We start from the raw sequence: 25,035 nt of genomic DNA, 5'->3' as shown, positions 1-25,035 counted from the left end.
GGGCCACCCTTGATTAATATCCATAATGAAATAGAAATCAAGAGAAGAATATAAATAAAAAAATATATATATAAATACTACTTCGTTCACCAAATGGAAATGGAAAAAGTGGGTTTATACTCGTTCTTCTGATAGCAGCTATTTCCAAGATTAAAATGACATATCTTAACCTTGGAAAAACATCAGTATCCTTATTTCCGAATCGGAAAAATTGTAAAAGAAAAAAATATTGTTTTTTTGTCAACAATACAGTATGGTCCAACGAAAGCTTAACACCTTAACACGATTGATATTTTGAAGCGACATTTTTGGGTCAGATAGTACTCGATACGATCTTCAAAATTAGTATCGCAACACCCCTTTCCCTATTCGTTGGACCACCCTGTATGTACCTACAAGTCAAAGACTCACTCTGTAAGCATTTATTAAGGGTTTATTTTCAATTTTAGTTTCTTGTTACTATGAAATAAATTATAAGAAACTTTTGGTCACTACAGATGAAAACATCCTTGTCGAAACGTTTATTGAATGCTTATAAAGACTGTGGGTTAGATTGTGGCTACTACAACTTCAGCAATGATTTATTACATTACAATATGGCTATCTTCGTAAGAAATCGAAAAAATATAACACGTGTAAACTGAAACACTTTTCTGTTGTATTGATTTATTCAAGATACGTCTTATATCGGTTTCAGGTGCCCTTACACTCCAACTATGACACTTGACCTAAAACCAAACTTCTTTCTCTGATCCATCAAAGTTTTTGCCAGGGTCCTTTTGAAAGGGGGACACAAGAGGATGTATATAAATAAATTGGCTAGGCTGTTTAATGCCGGAACAAAACGGAAAATCTGAATAATAAAATCCACCATCTTCAACTCATTTGCATCCATATTTGAGGGTGCCATGCTGATAAAGTGAGATCTCACCGCGATGTAACCTGGAATTTGGACAACCACAAAAGTTAAAATAATAACGGTGGCTGTTATAGTGAGTGTGAAGTTCTTCTGAAAAAAAAAGCAGAAATGAAAAGAAACCCAAGTGATGTTTATTCATAGAATATACAAATTTGTATAACTTCATAGATACAGGATGGCGCAGTTAAGCCCAACGGGTTTTAAATGGTCGCCAAATCGTCAATTTCCAAGATATCGGTTCGAAATAAATTTTCTCTATTTCAGTATCGTAATGAGTTCATAACTGTTCTAAAAACTGCTGTATGAACTCATCACAGCATTGTATTCAGTTATATTTTTGGTTTTGTGGTTGTCTACACTGACTTCCGATCCTATCAAATTTCAACACACGTCAATTGTCAATATAATATAATTTGGATGTAGTGAAATGATTTGCAACATTATTCGCAATCTGTCTAAATTCTGGTGGTGTTAAATAGATTTCATCAGACATAATTCACGAATTTGATACGTAATTATAAATCATTTCAAAATTCGGAACCTACGATTCAAATTCCGTATCTAATCTGTCAATTTTACTGAGAATCACACCAACTGCCAAGATACAATAGAAAAGTCACTAGGATGTAAAATCTGAATTTTTCATTGAATTTCGATATATTTCACAAAAATGAAATAGAGAAAATATCGTCCAATACTCGTTGCAGAAGGCAATTCCAACACTCATTTTTTCGTAAATGGTGCTTCTAAAGTCTGAGATAATATTTAGAAACTCATCATAATTTATGCTTGATATTCCATTTTTGAATTCATATACAGGATGTAACATTGAACAAGTGTAACTTTGGTCTATATCTTTGTTTTCGAACACCCTGTATATATGAAGATAGTGTTCAATTGTGCGTCTACCCTATACACATCGTAAAAAAACAAATTATTATGAATTGCAGGCTAATTTCACAATTGACATTATGACAAGTAATCAATTGACTCACCCTCCTTGTCGCTTTGCCTTTAAGATGTTCTCTCTGCAGAGCACGCCTGAGCAATATTATCAACACCATGTTTCCAATTATAAGAAAAAAGCTAGGTATGAGATAAAATAAAGGGAAGTAAATCCAGTTGTAGGAAAAATAAAATCTGAAATAAATGTAGGGATGTAAATCAGATATGCAATTTATTTATCTTCCCAAACAAAGGTCTCTATAATATAAAACATTTGACTCACTGAGAATGCAAAAAAGAGATATCTGGGTCCAAAAATACATCCCCGCATTTGTACATCAACAAGTTCGGTAAATTGGCACAAATACACAGCACGAAAGTGATAATCATCACCACTCTTGCTCGCTTTTGGGAACTATGCTTTTTTGAATTGCGTAGCCCAAGTATCATCTCCAGATGAACTATACGATCTGAAAAAAAAATTAAAAAATTACAATATCCTCAGATTAGGTTCTGAATTCAACAAAAGGTTGAATAAGCTGGAGAATTACGCGATCCTCCCAACTATATTCTCATCAGGTCTTCAAAACAAAATAGTTATTTATAATACAAGTGCAGAAGGCATTGATATTCTTCCACGAGTTCAAAATTCAAAAACGAGCCACGAAGTGGCGAGTTTTGGAATGAACGAGTGGTAGAATGAGCCTTCTGTACGAGTATTATACATTATTTTCTCTAATTCATTGCATTTTCATTGAAATTAATGAAATATTTCCATAAATATATTTTAGTAATTTTTGCTATGTTGGTTGGCAGAACTGATTTCTTTAAGGCAAATTGATGATGAATTGACAGATCTTTATCTGTCCGTGGCGGAAAGTTCGGAGTACCAACATAGAATAATAAAATATAACCATGAAAACTGTGCGTTTCTGATATATTCTCGCAAGATTTTGTTCTACAAGATGTGGAAGAATGAACGGAATAACCACAGAATTAGAGAAATATATGTATACTATCATCTGGCAGAGAAACTGCAACACCCGGAAAGAGCTGTTTAAATTTTCTTTTTTTTTTTCTTTTGATAAAACAAAGATAGTATAGCAAGGAGTAAATAATTGAAATTTGGAGAAAAAACGAAGGGTTTACAATTTTTTTATTGAATTTGTGAATAATGTGTTTGTCCACCGCGATTATCTATATACTTTCCAATACATCCCGGCATTGATGCAATAAGATGGTCTATTTCATCTTAAGGTATAGGTATACTATCCCAAGCTACCTGTACTTCATGTCCCAGAGCCGCCAAAGTCTGTGGAGGCTGAGGTAAATTTCCAAGCCTTCTATCCATGATGTCTAAAACTAGCTCTATGGACGAAAGATCGGGGGATCTGGGCAGCCCTGGCAAAAGATTCAAATGGGTCGCTTTAAAAAAGTTTGAACTAATTCTGACAACATAAGGTCGGGCATTGTCTTGCTGAAATATTGGATTCTCTTAATAAGGGAGAACATATGGCTCCACTATTTCTTGAAGGTAACGCAGCATTGTCATGTTACCTCGAATAAAAATTAAAGATGACTTACTTGCATGTGCAATAGCACCCCATACCATAACTCCTACTGTCCGGTGTAGATGACTCTCAACATCAAACTGAGGTTTACGTCTTTCTTCCCGAGGTTGTCTAACCCTTCTTCGGAAATCATGTGCACCCAAGGAGAATCGAGATTCATCAGAAAAGATGACCTGATGCCATTCCACATCCAATGGTGACGTTCTCTGCACCACTGTAATCGTTGCCGGCGATGCTCAACCTTCAGAGGTAACACAAGTTGGGGTCGATAATGCTGCAGTCCAAAAGACCTTATCCGGCGGCAAACCGTTCGGACTAGGGCTGGGACTTTTTTACCTTTTTGTATTCGAATATTCATCCATAAATTTATTCGATTATTCGAATAATTCATTCAAACAACTATTCATGCTTGATTATTCATGAGTAGTCATGAATATTCAACTATTCGTTGATTATTCAGTGATTATTCAATGATTATTCAGTGATCATTCAATGAATATTCAGTCAATATTCAGTGATTGAACTCATGTTTTAATGAATCAATAAAATCCGACCGTTTTGATGAGTGAATATACCCTTTGCGACGTGGTATAATCGTTTTGGTGTTTTGCCTCTCGCCACATACGATCTATTAGTGTGACGTCACACACCGCCATTTTTGGTTCTCCTGTCAGTGTTCGGAATACAAACAAATAAATTGTCATTCAAATTAGTACGGTCTCGTTGAAGGAATTGGCTTATTTTCATAAATAAGAGTATTTGGGGAACGATTTCAGTATTAATTGATAGATCGAAGGAACGAGGTTAATACCAGTAACTTTGAATCCTGTATCATTCCCCAGATTTTGTAAAAAGCCGTGTTCATTAGTTGAACCTCAATTTCGAACTTACGGCATTGATCTCGTTTCTTCTGTCTATCAATTAATAGTAAAATCGTTCCTCAAATAATCTTATTTATCAAAATTAGCCAATTTCTTCAACGACAACGTTTAATTTGAATGACAATTTGTTTGTTTGGATTCCGAACACTGACAGGAGTTTATTTATAATTTTAATTCAATTGTATCTATCAATTTCAATATTATGTAATTTCCAGTAATTTTAATATTAATAAAACGATTTGTCCGTAGTGAATCACAAAACCTTGTTTTAATCATTCCTGAATAGTGAGTCAAGTGATCATTCAAACTTTCATTCGTAACTTCATAAATATCCAATTACTCACTGAATAGAAAACTATTCACTGAATAATCAGTGAATACTCAACTATTCACTGATTATTCATGAATAGAAAAGTAGTCATTGATTATTCAACTATTCAGTGAATACTCGACTATTCACTGATTATTCATGAATAGAAAAGTAGTCATTGATTATTCAACTATTCAGTGAATATTCATGATTATTCGAATAATGCAAAATGCAATTATTCGAATAATTATTCAATGATTATTCGAATATTCAAATCATTCATTCATGATTCCCAGCCCTAGTTCGGACCTCAGAGATTCGGGCAGTTACAGGATGGCCTTGTTCTCCTAACCACTCATCATCAGCCAAAGATCGAGTTGTCGCAAATCGGTTTCTAATGGCCATAACCACTTAACACTTAATATGCGTTTCAAGCAGACAATAGCAATGTACGAAATGGTCCCATCAAAAACCTTAAAGCCCATAACGGTGACCCCCCCTTAAAATTTAAGGCTAGGACCGCCCTTGCTTGTCTTCTTCGATTTTGGACATTATCAAACCACGCTTGACAACATCTCATAACTGTAGCTGGATTTCTGTTCGTACGTTTAGCGATTTCTCGAATTGACAAACGGGCCTCCCGTAAACCAATAATTCGACCTCTTTCAAATTCACTTAGATGGCGATAAATTCCGCGTACACGTGCTCTAGGCAACAACTGAACATCGACTTTGGATCTTCTCGAACAGCTGGTTTTTTATAAGATTTAAAAAACGACTACAATGTTTAAGTAACAAAAATTGTTCACATGAAAAAACCTTCACGATTTTTTTCTCCAAATTCAATCATTTACTGCTTGCTATACTATCTATGTTTTACCAAAAAATTAAAATTTGAACAACTCATTATGGGTGTTGCCGTTTTTTTGTAGGTCAGCACCTATTATTTAAAACTTGATTCAAAAGAAAACAATTTGTGCTTGATTATGATCGTGAAAAAAATAAATGAATATTGAAAGCCTTTGGAAATTATTGAAAAATTTGATAGCCTAGCTACTAGTGGAAAATGTGGTAGGTACCTATAACTGGCCACTGATCAGACTTGAATTGGACACAAACATTGAAAAACTCACCTAATGTGATGGAAAGCATCGCTATGATTCTTATTGTATTCAGTACCTCAGTGCAAAAGTTTTCTAATAATTCAACCAACCTGAATAATGATGTGTCTCTCAAATAAATGTAAACTATGACATAGAGACACAGGATTATGGTGTGCAGCAAATCCATCGCAGTATAAACTGAAAAAAAACACTGCCAGTCTTTACATTATAGTTTATTTCATTTTTTCCTGATAATAGTTATTTATAATACAAGTGCAGAAGGCATTGATATTCTTCCACGAGTTCAAAATTCAAAAACGAGCCACGAAGTGGCGAGTTTTGGAATGAACGAGTGGTAGAATGAGCCTTCTGTACGAGTATTATACATTATTTTCTCTAATTCATTGCATTTTCATTGAAATTAATGAAATATTTCCATAAATATAATTTAGTGATTTTTGCATTGAAAAATGTTGGTTGGCAGAACTGATTTCTTTAAGGCAAATTGATGAATTGACCATATTCAGCGTCGCCATATTGAATTGCGACAATACCAACTACCCAGGGTTCCCAACGGAGAAATATTGAGTTTACTAGAAAAATACCGTACCGATTATCAGTATGGTATGAGAGGTTATAAAAATTGGTGGTAAACTTTGGTTAAGTATTTTGTGTGTGTTTTTTTCAGAAAAATTGAACTGAAGATAAAATCCAGGAAATATGGGTAGATATCAATATAGTGGAGGCAGTCGTTGTTGTGTCAGTAATTGTTCAGCAAGAAATAGATGTAAAAATGAAAAAACTGACACCAAAATATTCTCTACAAAATGTAATGGCAAAATACTAAAATTCTGTCTGAAACATCTCCAAGGTAAGTGTGATCACATCTTCAGTATTGTGGGTGATTATTCCGGATAATTTCAGATTATCAGGCTCTAAAAAAAGAAGAGGTCAATTCATCCAATGATTCGACCAATGCTAGCTACAAGGTTGGAGGTAAATCCGTAGAAAACTCTTTTCAATAAGTACTTTTGACATATTGTCACCCCCAGTAAAACAATTGTAGCACCAATTATAAGGAATGAAATATGGAACTTCTGAGAGAGAAATAATTTTAAATAGTGGCTTACTGGAAAAGCTGGAACCAGGGGACTCAGTAATGGCTGATAAGGGGTTCATATTTCCAAAGAACTTGCAGATATTGATGTTGATTTGAATATACCACCATTTTCATATGGCAATAATCAACAATTCACTGACGCAGATGAAACTCTGACTAGGGATATTGCAAGTAAGGAGTGAGTTTTTTTAATATACATTTTATCAAATGATTGCAATTTTTAGGTGTTCGTGTTCATGTTGAGAGAATTATAAGAAATGTGAAATTAAACAGAATATTGCGCTGTAGCATTCCAAATACTATGGCTGACCAATTGAACCAAATTTGGGTGGTGTGTTGCCATCTGACAAATTTTAGAAAAAAACCCCTGTTGGATATAAAAATCAAGAAAAAATAGAAGAACAGGAGATTATAAGTTCATTTCAGATGTATATTATTTGTATTTTTGTTATAAAATATTTATGAAAATTCCTTTTTTTTTTTGGGTGTACATTCTTCATTATATCAATAAATTCATTTTTTATGATCATAAATAAAGCGAGTCTTTATTCATCAATTTTGAATTCAAAAAGTTGTTGTTTATTGCTGCAACCTCTTAAAACAGTTCTTAGTCTTGTGCAATGAACATTTTCATTGTACATTATAAATGTATATGTATAAAGATAAAATGAAATGAAACATCCTACTAAAAAAATCAAAACTTTAATCCCTCTCAAACAAAAACTCAACACTTTCTAACTAGTAATATTATTAAATAGAATTAATAAAAAAAATAAACAAAAACAATATGAAATAAATAAATAATTTTTCAGTCTTCTCATAAAATAAAATAAAAAGATATTCATAAAGTGAGGCAAACTAGAAAATGTGTATCAGCAGATATTTAGATAGATGCTTTAAAGTAAGTAAAATAAAATCTTATTAATTTTGGTAAATGTTCGTTAGCCCATAAATAATATATTAATAGTGATAATAATATTACTAAAATAATATATTAATAGTGATAATAATATTATTGAAAAATATAATTCAACTTATTCCCTCTCATCTGACATTTTTTCAGTTAACGACTTTGGAATGCATTTTACAAATATTCTCATTTAAACTTTCGCGGGGCTGAGAAATTTCTCTCAACATCGAATAACGAAAGTTACTAATTAGTAACTTTCGTTATTCGATGTTGAGAACCCTGGGTAGTTGGTATTGTCGCATTTCAATATGGCGACGCTGAATATGGTCAATTGACAGATAAAGCCGTGGCGGAAAGTTCGGAGTACCAACATTGAATAATAAAATATAACCATGAAAACTGTGCGTTTCTAATATATTCTCGCACGATTTTGTTCTACAAGATGTGGAAGAATGAACGGAATAACCACAGAATTAGAGAATAGTTATTTATAATACAAGTGCAGAAGGCATTGATATTCTTCCACGAGTTCAAAATTCAAAAACGAGCCACGAAGTGGCGAGTTTTGGAATGAACGAGTGGTAGAATGAGCCTTCTGTACGAGTATTATACATTATTTTCTCTAATTCATTGCATTTTCATTGAAATTAATGAAATATTTCCATTAATATAATTCAGTGATTTTTGTATTGAAAAATGTTGGTTGGCAGAACTGATTTCTTTAAGGCAAATTGATGAATTGACAGATAAAGCCGTGGCGGAAAGTTCAGAGAACCAACATAGAATAATAAAATATAACCATGAAAACTGTGCGTTTCTGATATATTCTCGCACGATTTTGTTCTACAAGATGTGGAAGAATGAACGGAATAACCACAGAATTAGAGAAATTATCTTACATCATTGAAAACGCGGTTATCAGAAAAAAAGTGAATACACTTTTTTTTGTAATTATTGTGATGATCATAATGGCCAAAAAAATGTCCGATTGAAATTTTAATAATTGAAATCCGAAAGTTTCAATGCTTATAGCATTCAATGTGTTCAATCTTCAATAGTTGAAGATTTCTGTTGATTCTACAGATTGTTTAAAGGGTGGCCCATCGATATACATATGCATGCAAGGAACGTACCTGTCAAATAAGTAAACACTGCTAATTTATGTTCCTTATCTATCAAAATCAGCAAAGACATCCAATTAAAAATTATACCAAAAAAACAAAAAACCAAAAACGTGCTATTGTAAAGGGCACCTAAAAAGATGAAACGTTAAAGTTTATTTTTAATTCAATCATAAGTTGTCTCACCATTATCATGAATTGAAGAACAAGTACATTCCGATGATTTTCCATTTCCTACAAAAAATAAAACGTTTTCGATTGGAAACATTTTTATTATTCCCTAAAAATGAAATGAAAGAAATAATATATTTTTGATGTGATACAGCGTATCATTTTGTAACGATACTATTACGAGAAAGCTCATATTAAGTGAAAATCATTGTTTTCGTGTTATTGATAATGTTCTTATTGGATGTTATGATAAGGACTTTCCCAACATTACTTTTTATCAAACTAACACAACTCCAAGTTATACAGGGTGTAATCATGAGTGGTTGGCCATAGGCTAGTGGTGAATGCAGGCCATCCAGACCTATCAGAAAAGTGGCTTGTATATCCTAAGACTGTTAGTTTCGGAGATACAGGGTGATTTATGAAAGTTGGCAACCATTTCTGATAATGATAACTTGGGAATAAGCAGTCCGACTTTGTTCAAATTTCCTGGGTTTTTTCATTTCATACAACCATTAAAAACGTTTCATGTTTCATGTGATTTTAATATATTCAGGACAGTACTCAGATCATTGAGTTTTTTCTTTTAGACTTCGTAATCTTTATTTTTCAGACGTTTTAGAGGAATAAATAAGAGAGATTTAAGAGAGATGTAAGAGAGATGATGAGTAGCAACCGAAGGAATTCATGTTTTATGTAACTTTTTCAAAATACGGGATTGTTTTTACTTCTGTGATAATATTTTGATGTTATCAGCTGAGATTTTTTATTTCATGGTTTCCTTATCAAATTTTCTTCATTATAGAACCCTCAGCTCCTACTGAGTGTTTTAACACGCTGTGCTTCATAAAATATTACTAAGTACTATGCATGATCTAACTTTGAATTCTTTTGAAACTGGAAATCAAATCGAAAATACAGAATGACTCAACTATCTCGGAAAATGTCAACTGTGTATTAGGGGTGTACTTGCTTCACAGCTAAAATAATGAAACACATTTTTTTGCTATTCAGCACATATATGTCGCTCAAATGGGTTAAGAGAAGAAATGATGGAAGAGGGGGTTCTGGAATTGGATGGAAAAAAATTCACATAATTGAGGGTTAAATCAATTTATGTTTTAGTCTTCGAGTTATCACTAATTTTTGTGTCTTTTGGTTTGTTAAGTATACTTACTACTGCCGGAACTTATATTCTCAAATGCTTATTATTTTTTAAGAACAACCATGATCTGTTTCGGGAATATGAGAATTCCAATAGAACAAGGCGCATCCACCCGTTTCACTTTCCCAGATATTCACTTTCACTGACGCAGAGAAATGTGGAATATATGTGCTTGAAGCTGTTTGACAAGCTCCCGAGGAGTTATCAAATACTAACAGGAAACTTTTTCAAACATCAAATCAAAAAATTATTGATAAATCTAGAACCATACAATGTCGAGGAGTACTTAATTTCTATTTTTCAAATCTGAACGTTTTAGTTTTGCATAGTTTCTTTAGTTTTATTGACGTATTTTCTTCTCAATGTATGTTTTTATTATGGAAATAAATATATTATTATTATTATTAATTCTTAGGTATTTGTTTTGAATTCGTTGAAGTTCATCATAGTTGGGAAATTTTACTCCAAATAGGATTAAAATGAAGGAGTAGTGGCCTTATATTTTGTATGAGTTTTGAGTTTTGCTTTATGGCTGAGAATGCTTTGTCCACAAATTAATGGGAAGACGCTATTAATCTGAGAAACACTTTCTCGGTAGATTTTATGGATTGAAGTTTAAATTTTTGTCAATAATTACACCTAAATATTTCAATTCATTTTTTTCCTTCATTGTTTGATTGTAGAATGTTACAATTTTGTAAATGATTACTCGACGTTTATCAGTGAAGTAGATTAGATTTTTTTTGGATGCATGCATTTTCTATAGGTGATATTTTTTTTACAAAAGGATAACATGTTTTATTTGAAGATATTTCGTGGTCTAAGGTTTGAACCAGAATTCAGAGGTATATACGTATCATCCGCGTAAAGGTAAATTTTGTGTCCTGCTATTTTGGTATAGGTATTATTTATATAATAATACAAACTTAACTTTGAACAAGTTTGGAGATAATAATCCTGGTTGGGGAAATCCAGTTGTTATTGGAATTTTCTTGGAAAAGATGTTTTCTACCTCTACTTGAAAGGTTAAAAAATAAAATGTCTGGGAGCAGTACCAAGCGGTACCGTTCTTTCGAGAGATGATGTGTCCACCACGCCATCTCATGGTCTAGAAGAGTGTCTCTTCCTATTAATCATTTTCTTTTCACAAGACTCAAATCTGATATTGCTTAAATCTACATTTCTTCTAGCCACTACATTTAAGAATATCACCACCTTCATTGCGAATTTCAGCTGAAGGCAAACTAAGTGAATCATTATATACCTGCTCTATACATGTTTTAAACTTCGGTTTGCCATGACACTGGGACTCTTATAATCCTTTGTAATATACACATATGATATAATATTTGAATTTTTTTTTTCGTAAACAAATTTGTATGAATTCGAATCTTCAAAACGTTCTATTGTAATATATCTCATCCTTTTCACAACGAGTTCGTGCGACCTCCGCCAGGAGGTTGATATCAAGAGTATGAAAAGGCATTATACCACATTCAAATTAAGTTTGGTTATTATATAATAACCAAACTTAATTTGAATGTGGTATAATGCAAAATCGGGCTGTAACCATTTTGTTGGCTCATTCAGTATATTTATGGAAAATTGGACTACTCTATGGTCGTTCCGGCTTACCACAGATTTGCCTAGTCATTGATGTGTAGAAGGATTCAATTCGAGGTTATATTATCATACTCTATGGTGTTTATGTTTGTCGGGATTCGGGCAATCCTACTACTACTCAAACGTCAAAAGTCATAACCGTTCATTACAAAGCACTTTTGAATAGTTTTTGAAATATAGTTGTATTTTACATTCAAAAGAAAATGGAATGTCTTATAGGAATAAGATGTAGAGATTTTGTCATGCTAGCTGCTGATATGACTAATGCTCATAGCATTATGGTAATGAAGACAGGTAAGCTGTCCCATGTATATCATATATGAATAGATTTCACACTCATGTTTTATAGATGAAAATAAATTGTTCAAACTATCGAACAAATTGGCATTAGCAGTATCGGGAGAACAAGGAGACTGTGTTCAATTCGCAGAATATATAGCTAAAAATATTCAGCTCTACAAAATGAGAAATACTCATGAACTGAGTCCCAAAGAAGCTGCTAATTTCACACGTAGAACAATGGCAGAAACCCTGAGAAGCAGGGTAAGCTAAAAACTGTTCATTTATTAATTCATAAAAAAGTAACGTTTTCACTTGTAGAGTCCCTATCATGTTAATCTACTAATGGGAGGATATGATGACGAAAAAGGAACTCAACTTTTCTATATGGATTATCTTGCATCCTGCTCTTCCTTGGATTATGCTGCTCATGGGTATGGTGGCTATTTCTCTATAGCAATTTTGGATAGGAACTATAAAGAAAATATGACCAAGGAAGAAGCCTATGATCTAATGAAGAAGTGTGTACAGGAAGTTCATAAAAGGTTAATCATTAACTTGCCCAACTTCAAGGTCCAAATTATCAATCAAAATGGAATTCAGGATTTACCTAATATCACCCCAAACAACCATAGTCTGAAGCGCAAGACAAAAACATATTTCCATGCCACCTGTTTCGCCTATTTTGTGGGATTAATGGCAACCATATTTGTAATGCACATTTTCAAGCATGCACAACCTGCCTTATTATATTTAGTACCAGCTTGTCTTGGAACGCCCATATTACTTGCGATTGTTAAAGGTGACCTGAAGACATTATTCAAGTATGTATTACAAATATTAATTCTTTAATTTTTTTTAATTTGTTTTATAATCTGCTTCTTATTCTTTCAGATATGAAGATACACCTGAGAATGAAAAGTCTGAACAAGATGATAAACAAGTAAAATCTGAAGTGAAAAAAGTAAAATAAAATGTCTATAGTTTGTATGAGGAACAAAATGCTTCTTCCTTAAAAATAAACTGTTCCATTTCGATCCTGATTAGCACAAACTTAATTTTATTTATTCTGTTAAAAGTAATTTGGATATATATATACATATAGGTATACACTCGATATGTGAAGGAATTATATACATTGTTTTATATATTTATTCAGGAACCATCTTTTTATTATATTTTTTTTAGATAAATGCAGAAATTCTTGTTATTAAACAGACAATTTGAAATTGTTTTCTATAATTTGCAAACCAATTGAATTGATTTCTCTTCTTATTGAAAATTTAAAGTGAACTAAAATCAAATCATTGAGATCTTATCACTTACGAAGCTTCGGATTTTTTCTTTAATTCGTTTCCATCCATCAAGTTGTCTTTATATTTCAACTCTTCGTTTTTTTCAATGTCTAGTTATTTTCTACAGAAGTTGTTCTTATCTTCGTGCAAAATAGAAAGTTGTCGCGTGTATTTCAATATTTCATGTGTCTTTAGGTTTCTTCAATTATACAGAAAAGAATTTTTTTAGCTGGATATTTATTGGAAATCGATTGTTGTAATGTATTGATAGTCTGAAAAATCGTATCATGAAAGTGCAAATAAATATTTATTAAAAGATGAGGATATCACTACTGAAAAACCGTGAGCCTTTTCTTATTCATGAAATTCGCATTTAGAATTTTCCCCCAATATTAGCCATTCAGTATTCTTAACATCAATTGTAAAAACTTCCTGATTTACGTCAAGTCATGAAAACACTCATTATACTGATGATTAAAAAGTAAAATAACTTATTTCCACTTTATATATTTATTTTCACAACAATTGTTTCGTCATAACATGACTTCGTCAGGTGAGCATGGTAACTAACTACATTAAGTGATACAGTTCTTTAAATAGTTGAAAAAATATGGTTTTTTCAACTATTTAAAGAACTGTATCCCAAATATGTAGTTAGTTACCATGCTCACTTGACGAAGTCATGTTATCATGACGAAACAATTGTTGTGAAAATAAATATATAAAGCGGAAATAAGTTATTTTACTTTTTAATCATCAAGATGAATTTCCGACAAGTAAAGACTAAGACAATCACACACTTATTATACTGTTTTGAAAAAAATATTCAAGGAAATGAAAATTATTCAAAATAATGAAACATGACTGGAAAGTTCGATTTTTCCCTTTAAATAATCTTCCATTGATACTATTTTCATTTTTGATTGATGATAAACACTATCAAATATTTAGGTTGTTAGAATTTATTAGATACATCTCAGAGATTTCATTGTGAATCTTCTTTCTTTTATTTGTCCAATTAATGAATCTTCACAATTAGAAAAAAGGTGATGAACTACTAATTTCGCATTGTGGTTAATTATATTCTTCAATATTTCAATTTGAAAAAATCTTATAAGAAACTGTGGTTTCTTATAAGACAAAGATTGTGATCTTTGATATATCCGTTTGGAATATCCCAGAAGGATGTCATTTTTACATGTTAGTAGTTTTATTATTGAAAATTATGCAGAAATATAGCCTTGTTTATATTTCCAAGAAAATTGTAACAGGATTTTTAATCATTTGAGAAAAGTTCTTCCATCTTTTTATACTTCTCACTTATTTCAATTCGTATCCATTATTAAATATCCTAAGAGAGCAGAGTACTCAATTATTTCAAAGTTTTATATGAAAAATACTAAAAATAATTGTATGTACAATTGGCTGGGAAAAAGTGATGAGTTTTTTGTTTTAATTATTGATTCATAACATTATCACGAAAGTAACACACTTTCAAACTAGAAATTAAATGAAAAATGGACCATATTAGCAAACGAAATTTTATTTTTCCAACTCATAATTATGAATTAATTCTATATAAATTTAGTTGTTTGGGGTGATATTAGGTAAATCCTGAATTCCATTTTGATTGATAATTTGGACCTTGAAGTTGGGCAAGTTAATGATTAACCTTTTATGAACTTCCTGTACACACTTCTTCATTAGATCATAGGCTTCTTCCTTGGTCATATTTTCTTTATAGTTCCTATCCAAAATTGCTATAGAGAAATAGCCACCATACCCATGAGCAGCATAATCCAAGGAAGAGCAGGATGCAAGATAATCCATATAGAAAAGTTGAGTTCCTTTTTCGTCATCATATCCTCCCATTAGTAGATTAACATGATAGGGACTCTACAAGTGAAAACGTTACTTTTTTATGAATTAATAAATGAACAGTTTTTAGCTTACCCTGCTTCTCAGGGTTTCTGCCATTGTTCTACGTGTGAAATTAGCAGCTTCTTTGGGACTCAGTTCATAAGTATTTCTCATTTTGTAGAGCTGAATATTTTTAGCTATATATTCTGCGAATTGAACACAGTCTCCTTGTTCTCCCGATACTGCTAATGCCAATTTGTTCGATAGTTTGAACAATTTATTTTCATCTATAAAACATGAGTGTGAAATCTATTCATATATGATATACATGGGACAGCTTACCTGTCTTCATTACCATAATGCTATGAGCATTAGTCATATCAGCAGCTAGCATGACAAAATCTCTACATCTTATTCCTATAAGACATTCCATTTTCTTTTGAATGTAAAATACAACTATATTTCAAAAACTATTCAAAAGTGCTTTGTAATGAACGGTTATGACTTTTGACGTTTGAGTAGTAGTAGGATTGCCCGAATCCCGACAAACATAAACACCATAGAGTATGATAATATAACCTCGAATTGAATCCTTCTACACATCAATGACTAGGCAAATCTGTGGTAAGCCGGAACGACCATAGAGTAGTCCAATTTTCCATAAATATACTGAATGAGCCAACAAAATGGTTACAGCCCGATTTTGCATTATACCACATTCAAATTAAGTTTGGTTATTATATAATAACCAAACTTAATTTGAATGTGGTATAATGCAAAATCGGGCTGTAACCATTTTGTTGGCTCATTCAGTATATTTATGGAAAATTGGACTACTCTATGGTCGTTCCGGCTTACCACAGATTTGCCTAGTCATTGATGTGTAGAAGGATTCAATTCGAGGTTATATTATCATACTCTATGGTGTTTATGTTTGTCGGGATTCGGGCAATCCTACTACTACTCAAACGTCAAAAGTCATAACCGTTCATTACAAAGCACTTTTGAATAGTTTTTGAAATATAGTTGTATTTTACATTCAAAAGAAAATGGAATGTCTTATAGGAATAAGATGTAGAGATTTTGTCATGCTAGCTGCTGATATGACTAATGCTCATAGCATTATGGTAATGAAGACAGGTAAGCTGTCCCATGTATATCATATATGAATAGATTTCACACTCATGTTTTATAGATGAAAATAAATTGTTCAAACTATCGAACAAATTGGCATTAGCAGTATCGGGAGAACAAGGAGACTGTGTTCAATTCGCAGAATATATAGCTAAAAATATTCAGCTCTACAAAATGAGAAATACTTATGAACTGAGTCCCAAAGAAGCTGCTAATTTCACACGTAGAACAATGGCAGAAACCCTGAGAAGCAGGGTAAGCTAAAAACTGTTCATTTATTAATTCATAAAAAAGTAACGTTTTCACTTGTAGAGTCCCTATCATGTTAATCTACTAATGGGAGGATATGATGACGAAAAAGGAACTCAACTTTTCTATATGGATTATCTTGCATCCTGCTCTTCCTTGGATTATGCTGCTCATGGGTATGGTGGCTATTTCTCTATAGCAATTTTGGATAGGAACTATAAAGAAAATATGACCAAGGAAGAAGCCTATGATCTAATGAAGAAGTGTGTACAGGAAGTTCATAAAAGGTTAATCATTAACTTGCCCAACTTCAAGGTCCAAATTATCAATCAAAATGGAATTCAGGATTTACCTAATATCACCCCAAACAACTAAATTTATATAGAATTAATTCATAATTATGAGTTGGAAAAATAAAATTTCGTTTGCTAATATGGTCCATTTTTCATTTAATTTCTAGTTTGAAAGTGTGTTACTTTCGTGATAATGTTATGAATCAATAATTAAAACAAAAAACTCATCACTTTTTCCCAGCCAATTGTACATACAATTATTTTTAGTATTTTTCATATAAAACTTTGAAATAATTGAGTACTCTGCTCTCTTAGGATATTTAATAATGGATACGAATTGAAATAAGTGAGAAGTATAAAAAGATGGAAGAACTTTTCTCAAATGATTAAAAATCCTGTTACAATTTTCTTGGAAATATAAACAAGGCTATATTTCTGCATAATTTTCAATAATAAAACTACTAACATGTAAAAATGACATCCTTCTGGGATATTCCAAACGGATATATCAAAGATCACAATCTTTGTCTTATAAGAAACCACAGTTTCTTATAAGATTTTTTCAAATTGAAATATTGAAGAATATAATTAACCACAATGCGAAATTAGTAGTTCATCACCTTTTTTCTAATTGTGAAGATTCATTAATTGGACAAATAAAAGAAAGAAGATTCACAATGAAATCTCTGAGATGTATCTAATAAATTCTAACAACCTAAATATTTGATAGTGTTTATCATCAATCAAAAATGAAAATAGTATCAATGGAAGATTATTTAAAGGGAAAAATCGAACTTTCCAGTCATGTTTCATTATTTTGAATAATTTTCATTTCCTTGAATATTTTTTTCAAAACAGTATAATAAGTGTGTGATTGTCTTAGTCTTTACTTGTCGGAAATTCATCTTGATGATTAAAAAGTAAAATAACTTATTTCCGCTTTATATATTTATTTTCACAACAATTGTTTCGTCATGATAACATGACTTCGTCAAGTGAGCATGGTAACTAACTACATATTTGGGATACAGTTCTTTAAATAGTTGAAAAAACCATATTTTTTCAACTATTTAAAGAACTGTATCACTTAATGTAGTTAGTTACCATGCTCACCTGACGAAGTCATGTTATGACGAAACAATTGTTGTGAAAATAAATATATAAAGTGGAAATAAGTTATTTTACTTTTTAATCATCAGTATAATGAGTGTTTTCATGACTTGACGTAAATCAGGAAGTTTTTACAATTGATGTTAAGAATACTGAATGGCTAATATTGGGGGAAAATTCTAAATGCGAATTTCATGAATAAGAAAAGGCTCACGGTTTTTCAGTAGTGATATCCTCATCTTTTAATAAATATTTATTTGCACTTTCATGATACGATTTTTCAGACTATCAATACATTACAACAATCGATTTCCAATAAATATCCAGCTAAAAAAATTCTTTTCTGTATAATTGAAGAAACCTAAAGACACATGAAATATTGAAATACACGCGACAACTTTCTATTTTGCACGAAGATAAGAACAATTTCTGTAGAAAATAACTAGACATTGAAAAAAACGAAGAGTTGAAATATAAAGACAACTTGATGGATGGAAACGAATTAAAGAAAAAATCCGAAGCTTCGTAAGTGATAAGATCTCAATGATTTGATTTTAGTTCACTTTAAATTTTCAATAAGAAGAGAAATCAATTCAATTGGTTTGCAAATTATAGAAAACAATTTCAAATTGTCTGTTTAATAACAAGAATTTCTGCATTTATCTAAAAAAAATATAATAAAAAGATGGTTCCTGAATAAATATATAAAACAATGTATATAATTCCTTCACATATCGAGTGTATACCTATATGTATATATATATCCAAATTACTTTTAACAGAATAAATAAAATTAAGTTTGTGCTAATCAGGATCGAAATGGAACAGTTTATTTTTAAGGAAGAAGCATTTTGTTCCTCATACAAACTATAGACATTTTATTTTACTTTTTTCACTTCAGATTTTACTTGTTTATCATCTTGTTCAGACTTTTCATTCTCAGGTGTATCTTCATATCTGAAAGAATAAGAAGCAGATTATAAAACAAATTAAAAAAAATTAAAGAATTAATATTTGTAATACATACTTGAATAATGTCTTCAGGTCACCTTTAACAATCGCAAGTAATATGGGCGTTCCAAGACAAGCTGGTACTAAATATAATAAGGCAGGTTGTGCATGCTTGAAAATGTGCATTACAAATATGGTTGCCATTAATCCCACAAAATAGGCGAAACAGGTGGCATGGAAATATGTTTTTGTCTTGCGCTTCAGACTATGGTCAAATCTGAGAAGTAGGGCGATAAAAATACCAGGTATTACAATATCACCTAATCCAAGCATGGCGAAATTATTAGCAGAAAAACCATTAGACAGAAGATCTTGGGGAAATACAACTGAAAAAAAAAAAACATCTTATTACTTCCAATATTTTTTGTGACATATATTTTTAAATCGTTGAGATGAAAAACTGCTTAGATATAATAATACTACATAAGTCATGAACATCTAGTGACAAATAAAGAACTAATAATTTACTGCAATTAACCATTGACAATTTGAAAATGTAAGACATTTTGTAGAATCAAATGTAAAAGTTCCATTCCATGTATTTAGAGAAATGTGATTTATCTTTATAAGCATACTTACGTTTGATTGGAGCTTCAAAGCTTTTAGCAACGGTGACCATAACATCTGTTCCGAATACCCAAAATATGTCATAAAAGAACAATCCACACAACAATATACATCCAGTAGCTACATTATTTATATGAAGTAGCTCTACAGCATTGACAGAAAATGCAAGACCAAATAGATTATTTGCAACCCAATGTTTCTGTAGTAGGTACCACGCTCCAACTAAAGAGCATGCAGATAAAGAGACTACATCGTAAGAACTAAATCTGTAATTAATTAAGTATTGCGTTGCGTCTCCATCACCTTGCTTGAACATTATATGGTATGGAATGTTTGGAATTGCTGCTGGAACTAATTTACTTACAACAGGACTGGAAATAAATGAATTTTCGTTATAAAATTGTAAGGAAAAATTTTTTCAATTCAAAGACTAGTTTCCTCTGATAATGGTTCGAACTACACAATTAGTTACCTCAATAGGTGCGTCAATGCAAGAACGCCCAGGAAGAAGAAATATCCAGTTAGAAGTAAGTTGATATATTCTTTTGAGAATAATTTGAACACAATATAAAGTACAAAAAGTGCCGCGGAAGCCATAATTGGGAACATTGCAGCTTCTTTTTTGGTCATTTTTTCTGATTTCTGAAATGAGAATAAGTTTCATTTAATATATCATCATTATAAGCTGTTTCCATCTGTTTTACCTGTTCCTTATGGTAGTTGACAGACCGATATGAACCAAAGAAAATTGGTAAAATAGCCATTATAACTAAACTTCCATAAGCCACTGCCATACCCTCTGGAGTACCTGGGGGTTTCCCTGTTGAATTTGTGGCATTTTCTGTTATATTCTCACTTGCCTGAGCCACGACTACATTTAACAGGTCTGCCATGTTTTGAATTTGAAAGAATGACTGTAACCTGCAACTTGTCATCAATTAAACCTTGTCTGACGCAGACACTTCTTGTCAGAACACTTTTCTTCTTGAGAAATATTTTTCCGGACCTAGTATTATTTTTTATTCAATTATAAAAAAATTACTTAATTATTGATTAAATTTGAGCAGATCACATATTCCATTCTTCTCAAAGCAGTGTACAGTGTTGGCACTAAATCGTAGAGGAAAACATATCAGATGAATTTATCATAGAATTTATTTAACAAGAGATATATCGTAATTCTATATCGTTTTTCAGAATCAAAAACCGAAAAGAGTTGGAAAATGTATCTTTATGCATATTAATAAATAATAATAAACACCTATTATTATTATTATGAAGCAGAAGTATGCCGGTTTCCACCTCTCACCAAAAACCAAAAAAACCAAGAAGACAATATTTAAATTCACAACAATCAATACCATTTTGGAGAGGCGTTCTGAGGCAGTTTCAAAGGAGTTCTCTCTATCACAGGATTGCGGTCTCGTATCTGGGGAACATTGACTGAATCATCAGTATGACATTCAGTGTTCCCTGCCATATACACCTTGCACATCTTCTGAGCGGAGCATGGTGACTTTGCCGTCCTCAGATCTTCTTTTTGTTCAATGATTTGAATTTTATTCCCTACGCCTCTACTTTAATTTCTCCTATTTCCTTCTGTTGACTGATCGGGAGACTTTCCTCCCTACTGCATGTCACTTTTTTTCTTCTATTTGGTTCTTTGAAAGAGGTATTTCCTCTTATCTGTCATTCTTATTTTGATTTGTAGTACTTTCTTAATTCCTTATTCTCATGCTCTTTCAGCATTTCCATTGTCTTCTATCTTTGTTAGTTGTTAACTATTTCCTCAATAGTTTCAATTTTCAGTTCTTCTCTGATTTGTTGGTTTGTTATATACCATACCATGGGGCGCCAACCGCTGTTCTGATTACTGTATTTAGCCTACTTTGCAACTGATCCTTACTATTGTCTTTCGTATTACCAGAGGTTAGTCCTGTATACGTAATGCTTGGTATTAGCACTATTTTTATTATCTTCAACTTGTTTTCTAGGGAAAGTTTTTTTATATTGCACCAGTATCTGTGGAGAGGTTCATTTGCTCCTTAATTTTTTCCGTTAGTCTTACCATTGATAGATCGTTGAATGCTCTTTGCGAAACCCACACTGGTGATCTGGAATAATTTTTTGTCTTTTACGAAATCTATTATTCTTCTGTGAATTAATTTCTCTACTACTTTACTGATTGCCGATAATAGGCTTATGGGTCGATAATTCTTTGGGTCATTTTTTTCTTTTCCTTCCTTCCAAAGTAAGATTGTATCCGCCATTTTTCATTTGTTTGGATAATAATTTTTAGTATGAATCTGGCTATTTCAACGTTTTTATCTCAGCAGAATTTTAGGGAGGTCCGGACCATTTGGGGGGAATGTCCTCCCAGTTCCTGGATCCATATAGGTACAGTTTTGTGGCCTCCAATAGAAAAGCTCAATTGGTTCATGAATTAACGAGTGCTCAGCAGCCCTGACGCCAAGTCAGAGGTTTATCGATTTTTTTTATTCCCCAATATAAGGGGCCTGTAGCGATCCTGGTACACCTGAGGATTCGAAAAATTTGGAGCAAATTTGGTACTTTTTAATTGAATATTGAAGGGATTTCTAAGGACAGGAGTGATTTATTTTGTCGACATTGGCCAAAGTCAATGAAGCGGTGGTCATCCTTCTTCAATAAACCCGCAAGGCAACTGAACAACAACTCCGTGCCTATTGAGTTATGTTGGTGCTCGGTCTTATTATGTTGGAAAATCATTACTTAGTTTTTGGCCTATAAATTTCGATATGATACTTTCTTATCCTTCAATTTATTGTGGTGATTTCAATTGTCATCATTCAATGTCTTATATGATAGAAACTATAACATTTATATTGCTCCTTTCTGGTTCTTTTCTTTTTTGTTTTCAGATTTAATCGTAATATATGCGTTGTCAACTTCTGGCGAAGAGGAAGGATGAAATGGTTTTATTTGGATGAAGAAGGAGCCCTTCAATATAAATATGTCAGCTTATTTTGTAAACAAATACATAAACCAATCACTACACCTATACGGGGAGGCAGAGTTTTTGTTCAGGTTTTTAACAGTTCTCATGCTTCATTGTTTGAAATTAACAATTTTATTGTATTTGTATTGTATTGTATTCCTCTACCTTCGCTAGACTGGAAAGCAAAGCAAACCAACATGTAGCAATACTCATAATGCCCAGATATCGTGATAAATTATAATGTTCAAATAATTATTAATCATACTGACAGATTTGATCGGACATTAATTATAATGATCTAGAATGAAGTGAGGAATTAGCCTGCTTGAAGCCATTCCAGATATTGGAGTTCATCAGAACTCTGAAACTGGAAGGCGGGCTGTAGATCATGTTATGGAGAGAATAGCTTTGATGGGGGGCACAATAGTCCATTAGGTCGCAGTAAAACGAAATCTCCAATTGAATCTGATCTAATCTAGAATTATGAAAATCACTTTGCCAATAGTGATGGCAAAGTGATTTTCACTTTGCCATCAATGATGGCAATTTGCATAACAAATTTAAAAGAAATGAATAATAAACCATATGTAATGACTCTCTGGTTTGCCTGACCTGCGCATTTATCGGAAGATCAGATCAGAAGATCAGGATATAAACCCTACCTTTGAATGGCAAAGTAACCGTGCTCCTATATGGAGATTAAAGGTGGCAAGGATCACTTACAGTGACTTGATGAAACACAGGCGATACAGTGGTCCTATTTTTGATCGACTACAGGCTCAGCCACCATTATTAGTATTAGGCTCAATTTCCTTGTTTACTTTCTCCGTTTACCTGCTTTTGGGGTATCTTTCAAAAAAAGTATAAGGCCCGAACAAGGTAGAAAGTTTGGGCATTGCAGGAGCGCCAGAGAGGAAATGAATGGGTACCAAAGTTACCCGCGTTACTGCGTATCATTGAAAATGATGGAATTTTACATTAAGTTTAAAATAAAAATTTTTCCATAAACCTTTTACCTAACAAAAAAAAACTGTTTCGAAAAACTTTTTCTTTTTGAAATTGTATCAAGAAATGTATGCCAAAACTTCTGAAACATACGTTATTTTATCCGTTCAACTTCGATTATTTATGCAGGCATTTCCTACAGTGTTGTTTAATAAACGACTTACGAAAAGAATTGTTTAGATCCATGATGAATTCGCCTTCTAATCTACAGGAAATGTGTCATCCGAAAAGGAAAACCTCATATTTGATACGCATCTCTTGTGGAGATATGGGGAAAAAGCTTTTTTGATGATAACTTTAGTGTGATGTTGAATGTGCAAAAGAAATATGTATTTTTTAAAGTGAGTATCATTAAATAACTAATTTAAGATTCCTTGTTATTGTCATTCTGTATAGCTTCTGTTCACGTCATAAATAGCACAAGATTAATATTATTTAGGAAACAGGTACCTAGGTACATACTACATACTAAGTGGACTGAATTCAAGATACGCTCGTATATTTCATTGACTGAAAGTGAAAATTTTATCCAACGATATAGGTATTATTCATTCTATGAAATTGTGCAAAAAATATTCATTTGGCGCGTTTGTACCAAAGAATCTGATAGATATCATTACGTATGTCAAAATGTGAGTACATGATTTTAGAATTTTGAGTGGATAATGATTTTGATTGATTGGTTCGACTCATTGATAAGAGATTCAATGTAAAAACCAATTCTGTTCGTCCGTGCGGCCGACTGGACGGTAGCTCTCAAACGGAATGTGGTTCCGTTATCTCGGTTGAAATCATTTATGGGCAAAACCAGAAGACGGCTCCAAAGTCATATCCATTTAACATTTTGTTTCCTCAGTAATAGAAAAATATAAATGATCACGCAAAATTTCGCAAGGATTATTATTATTTCATAAAATCTCGATATATCAGAACTCATCCGTAAGATAACCATGACATTTTGTATGTTTATAAGTTCAAAGATAAAATGAGTTAGGTATCCAAATATAAGGTGTAACTAGTAAAAAGAAATCCTTTATTTTTGCATGAAAAACAAGGCTTTAATTGCCATAATTAGAATGATTCGATTTAGGTCGCTGTTTTTTTCGATATTTTGTTGCCATTTTGAAGGTAATTAAGCCTAGAGAGGCTCAATTTTTGCCAAAAGGGACGAGGGCATCTATGAGCGCATAGAATTTTTCCATGAGCAGGAACAGATGCTAATCACTCGATGCCAGGTCCGGACTATGAGGTGGATGCATAAGAACCTCCCGAATAAGCTCCATGAGCTTCTGACGAGTCACTATCGATATGCGTATTCCTCTGCTATTGGCCAAAGCTGGCCCCTTCTGAGCGATTGCTTCCTTCAGATGGTCCATTTGTTGGCAGAACAGTTCCGAGTTAACAGTTGTGCCGTAGT

At 32.3% G+C, this 25,035-nt stretch overlaps 6 protein-coding genes and 2 long non-coding RNA genes across 10 annotated transcripts in view; 4 read left to right on the top strand and 4 right to left on the bottom strand.

Annotated features, from left to right (window-relative positions):
• Positions 1-9: 9 nt before the first annotated feature.
• Positions 10-9,655, bottom strand: LOC123670587. The gene is made up of 6 exons (XM_045604092.1): positions 9,066-9,655; positions 8,892-9,011; positions 5,759-5,926; positions 2,148-2,334; positions 1,915-2,059; positions 10-1,009 (listed from the first exon to the last, which is right to left on the bottom strand). Exons 1-6 carry the CDS (start codon positions 9,145-9,147, stop codon positions 704-706), a joined length of 1,008 nt encoding a protein of 335 aa, XP_045460048.1. The 5' UTR covers positions 9,148-9,655; the 3' UTR covers positions 10-703.
• LOC123670588 lies at positions 6,286-7,316 on the top strand. 3 transcript variants are annotated; one of them, XR_006745933.1, is made up of 4 exons: positions 6,286-6,352; positions 6,417-6,599; positions 6,653-7,019; positions 7,073-7,316. It is a non-coding gene; the product is annotated as an uncharacterized LOC123670588 (long non-coding RNA). The 3 variants fall into 3 exon arrangements; XR_006745934.1 differs by having other exon boundaries at positions 6,346-6,361; XR_006745932.1 differs by lacking the exon at positions 6,286-6,352 and having other exon boundaries at positions 6,359-6,599.
• Positions 9,656-11,911: 2,256 nt separating the features above from the next.
• LOC123681261 (proteasome subunit beta type-2-like) lies at positions 11,912-13,346 on the top strand. Its single transcript, XM_045619563.1, has 4 exons — positions 11,912-12,132; positions 12,188-12,381; positions 12,439-12,941; positions 13,012-13,346. The coding sequence occupies exons 1-4, from the start codon at positions 12,042-12,044 to the stop codon at positions 13,088-13,090; spliced, it is 867 nt and encodes a 288-aa protein (XP_045475519.1). The 5' UTR covers positions 11,912-12,041; the 3' UTR covers positions 13,091-13,346.
• LOC123681281 lies at positions 12,509-17,101 on the bottom strand. Its single transcript, XR_006747678.1, has 2 exons — positions 17,008-17,101; positions 12,509-12,727 (listed from the first exon to the last, which is right to left on the bottom strand). It is a non-coding gene; the product is annotated as an uncharacterized LOC123681281 (long non-coding RNA).
• On the bottom strand, positions 14,938-15,833 carry LOC123681267 (proteasome subunit beta type-2-like). Its single transcript, XM_045619573.1, has 3 exons — positions 15,615-15,833; positions 15,366-15,559; positions 14,938-15,308 (listed from the first exon to the last, which is right to left on the bottom strand). The coding sequence occupies exons 1-3, from the start codon at positions 15,703-15,705 to the stop codon at positions 14,997-14,999; spliced, it is 597 nt and encodes a 198-aa protein (XP_045475529.1). The 5' UTR covers positions 15,706-15,833; the 3' UTR covers positions 14,938-14,996.
• On the top strand, positions 16,194-17,089 carry LOC123681273 (proteasome subunit beta type-2-like). The gene is made up of 3 exons (XM_045619585.1): positions 16,194-16,412; positions 16,468-16,661; positions 16,719-17,089. Exons 1-3 carry the CDS (start codon positions 16,322-16,324, stop codon positions 17,028-17,030), a joined length of 597 nt encoding a protein of 198 aa, XP_045475541.1. The 5' UTR covers positions 16,194-16,321; the 3' UTR covers positions 17,031-17,089.
• A 1,579-nt stretch (positions 17,102-18,680) lies between the features above and the next one.
• LOC123688688 (minor histocompatibility antigen H13) lies at positions 18,681-20,582 on the bottom strand. Its single transcript, XM_045627312.1, has 5 exons — positions 20,341-20,582; positions 20,109-20,278; positions 19,649-20,007; positions 19,086-19,395; positions 18,681-19,015 (listed from the first exon to the last, which is right to left on the bottom strand). Exons 1-5 carry the CDS (start codon positions 20,569-20,571, stop codon positions 18,937-18,939), a joined length of 1,149 nt encoding a protein of 382 aa, XP_045483268.1. The 5' UTR covers positions 20,572-20,582; the 3' UTR covers positions 18,681-18,936.
• A 3,247-nt stretch (positions 20,583-23,829) lies between these two features.
• The window catches only part of LOC123682596, a 96,205-nt gene continuing 94,999 nt past the window's right edge, over positions 23,830-25,035 (top strand). Inside the window, exon 1 of the mRNA XM_045621326.1 lies at positions 23,830-23,959. Within this exon, the coding sequence (XP_045477282.1) occupies positions 23,931-23,959 (29 nt within the window). The 5' untranslated portion in view covers positions 23,830-23,930. The remainder of the gene's footprint in view (positions 23,960-25,035) is intronic.

The sequence above is a fragment of the Harmonia axyridis genome, chromosome 1 (assembly GCF_914767665.1).
Source record: "Harmonia axyridis chromosome 1, icHarAxyr1.1, whole genome shotgun sequence".
Lineage (NCBI taxonomy): Eukaryota > Metazoa > Arthropoda > Insecta > Coleoptera > Coccinellidae > Harmonia > Harmonia axyridis.
Note: the sequence above shows the minus strand (reverse complement) of the source record. Positions and strands in the feature narration are given on the sequence as shown.